The following is a 5,399-nucleotide window of genomic DNA, read 5'->3' as shown; positions in this document are numbered from 1 at the left end:
TTGAACAGTCAATAAGGCACAAAAAGACATTCTTCTGCTACTCCTTACTATCAGACAGGATCCATGTGACATCTGCAATGGTGGCGACACGGCCTCTTCTAAATCCCGCTTGAACTTCTGGCAGTTCTGTATCTATGCACTATTCCAGCTGTTTTTGAATGCTCTTTAGCAGTTATTTGTTTGCAAGTGGTATCAATGATAGTTTGAAAATTTCCACATTCAGTTGGATCACCTTTCTTGGGAATGGGAACAAATATGGACCTCTTCCAATCCGTTTGTCAGACAGCTGTCCTCCAAATTTCCTGGTAGACTGGTGAGCGCATCCAAGGCTGCATCCGTGAACTGAAACAAGTCAACTGGTATCCCATGGATTCCTGGGGCCTTATTTTTTGCCAATGCCTTCAACGTAGCCTCCACTTCCTCCTTCATTACCACTGGCTCCTGTTCATAGGGTAATTCCTGAAATTTTTCAGTGTCATTGAGTCCTTTTGGTACAGTGACTCTGTATTCCCTCCATCTTCATTTGGTGCCTTCTGGATCATTCAATGCATCGCCCATGCTGCTGCTGCTGTTTGCTGTCGAATCAAGCATGACTCCCAGTGATCCTATGAGCAGAAGAGCTGAAGCCTTTCTATAACTATCATTGTTTCTCCAAGTTCATGGAGTTCCCAGAGGAATGTGGTTTAGGAAGTGGATGTCACTCCTGCTTCCAAACCTGTCTTTATACTGGGAGCTCCACCAAACACTGTCCACCATGGGTAACTGTTAAGGTATTTGACACCACAATGGCACAAGGTTCACCATCACAGCAACCCCAGGTTACCTCAGTACAGTATATTGATACAAGAATGCTGTACCGCTTAGAAGAACGTTTCTTCAAAATATAATAACAACCGACTTTTAGATACAAAGGCCTTACATCAGATCTTACTGACTCTCAACAAGAGACTTAAATAAAAAACCCCAATATAGTGTGTTGGTATCATGTGTCATTGAATTGTCTGCATGGCATAGCGACCCTGTGTACAGCAGCTCTGAACCCTTCCCTATCCTGAGCCAGTCTCACTGATTCTGACACACCAACCCCCATCGCCCCAGATACTGTATCAATCCATCTCATCCATTGTTTTTCTCTTCTGTACTGTCCGTCCACCCTTCTGAGCATAATGTCCTTCTCCAAGGACCAGTCCCTCCTGGACACATGTCCAAAGTATGTGAGACGGAGCTTCCAAATCCTAGTCTTCAAGGAGAAACTCCAAGACAGACCTATATGTGTTCTTGGCAGTCCATGGTATGTTCAATATCTTCTCCAGCAGCACAGCTCGAAGGCATCGATTCTCCTTCTGTCCTTCTTAGTCACCATCTAGCTCTGATGCACAGCAAGTAATTGTGAAGACCATGCCTGGATCAGGTGTACCTTCGTCTCTACACTGACATCGTTGTTTTATTATTATTATTATTTTTTAAAAAAATTATTATTAATTTCAATGAAAATTTGCAGAGACTTGGGATTTCCATTCATTCATTGTTAAACTTTTCTCCCCTCCCAATCCTCCCCCCAGGACATTACCCTCTTGGAAAAGTATATGAAAAATTCTTTCATTGTTTTACAATCCCTCCCCCCAGGTCCACTGCACTATGCAGCCTTCACTCTGGACTCCTGTCATAACAAAAATACCTAATAACATATCCCTTTTAAAGAGTTTTCTCCCTCATCTGTTTCAATGCAGTATACATTATTGAACCCATCTTTCTCAGTCTTTCCCAACCCCGAGGTAAGTCCTGTTTTTACAACAGTGGCACCATGCAGTATTTGTCCTTTTGTGACTGAGATACTTCACTCAACATAGTGTCCTCCAGGGTCACCCATATTGCATGAGTTCCTTGTTTTTCAATGCAGCGTAGTATTCTATTGTGTGAATGTACCAGAGCTTCTCTATCTATTCGTTTGTTGATGGGAACTTAGGTTGTTTCCAGCTCCTTGCTATTGTGAACGAAGCCGCAATAAACATGGGTATGCATTGCTTTTAAGCACTCTGGAGAGGTCCATGACAGCAGATTTTCCCAATGCAATTCATCTTTTGATTTCCTGACTGCTGGTATTAAGAGTGTTGATTGCAGAGCCGAGCAAGCTGTAATTATTAACAACCTCAATCTCTTCTCCATCTATTATGGTGCTGCCAATTGGCCCAGGGGTGAGAATCTCTGTCTTCTTGATGTTGAGCTTCAATCCATATTGAAGACTACAGTCCTTGACCTTCTGCAGCAAGTGCTTCAGGTCTTCAGTTTCAGCAAGTGTGGTTGTGTCATCTGAATATCGTAGGTTGTTGATGAGTCTTTCTCCAATCTTCATGCCACATTCCTCCTCATAAAGCCCTCCTATCCGAATCATCTGTTCTGCATATAGAATGAAAAGGTATGGAGACAGGATGTATTTCCTGATTTTGAACCATGTAGTGTTTCCTTGCTCTGTTCTGAGGACTGCTTCTTATTCCAAGAATAGGTTTCGCAGAAGCACAATCAAGTGTTCTGGGATTCCCATTTTGCTCAAGGTTAGCCACAATTTGTTGTGATCCGCACAGGCAAATGCCTTTGCATAGTCAATGAAACACAGATGGTCATTCTTCTGGTACTCTCTGCTTTCTGCCAAGATCAATATTATCCACAATATCTTTCAATGTTGCAACACAAGTCTTAAATTTGTTTTTTCAGTTCTCTTCTTGAGAAATGTAGAGTGAGTTCTTCTCTTGCTATTCTCCAATTCCAGCATTCTGCATGTTTCATTAGAAACATTCTGCTTAGTCCTCCAGAGCTGCCCTTTGAAATCTTCTGTTCAGCTCGTTCACTTTGACATATTTTCCTTTAGATCTGGCTTCCTGATTCCAGTGCAATCTTTAGAGTCTTTTCTTATATCCATTTAGTTTTTTTCCTTTCTCCTCTGTTTTTGTAGTGATCTTTTGCTTTCATCATGGATAATATCCTTGGTATCATCCCACAACTCATCATATATTTGATCACTGGTGTTTTAATGCCTCAAACCTATTTTTAAGATGACCATGAAATTCAGATGGAATTGATTCAAGATCGTATCTTGGTTCCTGTGGTCCTATTTAAATTTTTTTTGGACTCAATTTGAACTTGTTTATGACTAATTGATGATGTGACCCACAGTCTGCCCCGGCCTACTTTTGACTGGCAATATTGAGCTTCTCCAACGATTTCTTCCACAAATGCAATCAGTCTGATTCCTGTGAAGGCCATCAGGTGAGATCCACGTGTAAAGTCATTGTTCTGTCTTTTTAAAAGGTATTTACAATGAAAAAAATCATTGTAAATACAACATTCAATGATTCTATTTCCAGCCTCACTTCTATCACCAAGCCCGTATTTTCCAAATACACTGTTTCCTTCTACACTGTTTCCCACTTTTGCATTCCAGTCACCAGTTATCATTAACGCATGCCGACGGCATGTAGTGGAGGGGACCTGTGTGACCAGGCCGTGGCCTGACAAGAAGGTCATGGTCACTCGTAGCTAACTTTCTGTGAGTGACCAGAAAGCCAGCTCAGTGACGAAACAAACATTATGTCAAGCTATCCGCTAAGACAGTGGCCGTGACGAGGACTGACCACAGCATTCACTTCCACAAATGGACCTGAATTAAGTCTCGACAATGTCCTCTTCTCCCCAGTATAGATAACTGAGACCCATGTGATGGAGGCCTAGAGGGACACCCCGTCCCCACATTCTATCCGAGCCCAGAGAGTGAATGAATGTAAACCAGAGCTCACTGGCAGCTGGGCTCAGGAGGGCCCTTCTGGCCACAGTACTCACTAGGCTGAGGGGCTCACGGTCTGAGGTTCCCAGCCATGATGCCCACTCCGGCCGCGGTGCCAACACCAGCTGTGGCGCCCACACCAGCCGTGGCGAGCTCTTACCCGGCCGTGGTGCCCACACCAGCCGTGGCGAGCTCTTACCCGGCCATGGTGCCCACACCAGCCGTGGCGCGCTCTTACCCGGCCGTGGTGCGCTCTTACCCGGCCGTGGTGCCCACAGTGGCCGTGGCGCGCTCTTACCCGGCCGTGGTGCCCACATCAGCCGTGGTGCGCTCTTACCCGGCCATGGTGCCCACAGTGGCCGTGGCGCCCACAGTGGCTGTGGCGAGCTCTTACCCGGCCGTGGTGCCCACAGTGGCTGTGGCGAGCTCTTACCCGGCCGTGGCGACCACAGTGGCCGTGGCGGCTCTTACCTGGGAGAGTGAGGCAGATGAGGCTGGCGATGAGCAATGTGACGCACATGAACACAATCAACAGGAAGATCTACGAGGGAAGGAGAGCTGTGAAGGGTCCACGGCCTCAGCACCTGGACGGTCCCCCCACGGCCAAGTCCTGGGCCGGCATCCCTCCCCGCCACGCCCCACAGACACGCTCACTGCCCCTGGGTTTCTGAGCTGTGAATCTTTGCAGGAGGACACTGAGAAGCTGCTCCTGGGAGTTGCGGGTGCACGTGGCCTGGCCCTGTGGCCAGCAGCCCTGCGTGGGACACATGAGGGCCCAAGGCTCCTTTTCCAGACACATAAGAAAGTATTTTAAGTTAATTTTAGGTAAAACTACATACAATGAAAGCTAACAGTAAAGTAAGCATACGCTTTCGTAAAATCTGGTACTTCTGGAAAGAACAAAAATATTTCTCTCTCTCTCTGTACCTTAACATGAAACTTAGACTGAATTTAATTTGAAGGTTACAAATGTAGTGACCCCCTCCCAAGGTCTTGAAAACATGACATACAGACTCAACAGACTTAGAGGCCCGCACTGGGCTTGGGCTGCTCCTCCCACCTCCACACAATGGCTGAAGGTCATGAGCACCAAGTGGGCAGTGTGGTCACTGTGGCGCGCGAGGCCTTGTGATGTCCACATCTACAGAGACTGGTGCAGTGGGTCCCAGTGATAGGTCCTGCTTCTGAGCCCACAAGTCGATGGCTGTGACTATGCCACCGGGACTGAGGCCAAGGGTTCGGGTCCTTCAGCCCTCAGCTCAGAGGACACGGGGACTGAGGTCCAAGGGCTCAGGGCCTAGAACTCTCAGCTCAGAGGACACGGGGACTGCAGACCAAGGGCTCAGGTCTGACAGCCCTAGCTCAGAGGTTGGACAGCCACACTGGCATCCAGAGGAGCAGGGGTCCCTCCAGGGGCCCCGTCTGCTAACCCCAAGGTCTGGAGACAGGAGCAGACTGTAACTGGGCGTGGGGTCTGAGAGTCCCACGTGGTCACCATGTGGTCTGAGTGTCCTGCGTGGTCACCGTGTGGTCTGAGTGTGCCGCGTGGTCACCGTGTGGACTGTGTCCTGCATGGTCACTGTGGGTGCATGTGGTCTGAGTGTCCCACGTGGTCACCGTG

The 5,399-nt window shown here is 47.5% G+C and overlaps 1 protein-coding gene across 1 annotated transcript in view; it reads right to left on the bottom strand.

Moving 5' to 3' along the window:
- Positions 1–5,399, bottom strand: part of MARCH6 (membrane-associated ring finger (C3HC4) 6, E3 ubiquitin protein ligase) — a 107,050-nt gene that overhangs the window by 21,609 nt on the left and 80,042 nt on the right. Inside the window, 1 exon segment of the mRNA XM_006900167.1 lies at positions 4,250–4,319. Coding sequence (XP_006900229.1) covers positions 4,250–4,319 — 70 coding nt within the window.

Source organism: Elephantulus edwardii, unplaced genomic scaffold (genome assembly GCF_000299155.1).
Source record: "Elephantulus edwardii isolate Elephantulus edwardi_28Jun2011 unplaced genomic scaffold, EleEdw1.0 scaffold00274, whole genome shotgun sequence".
Lineage (NCBI taxonomy): Eukaryota > Metazoa > Chordata > Mammalia > Macroscelidea > Macroscelididae > Elephantulus > Elephantulus edwardii.
The sequence above is the reverse complement of the archived record's forward strand: the minus strand, read 5'-3'. Positions and strand labels throughout refer to the sequence as shown.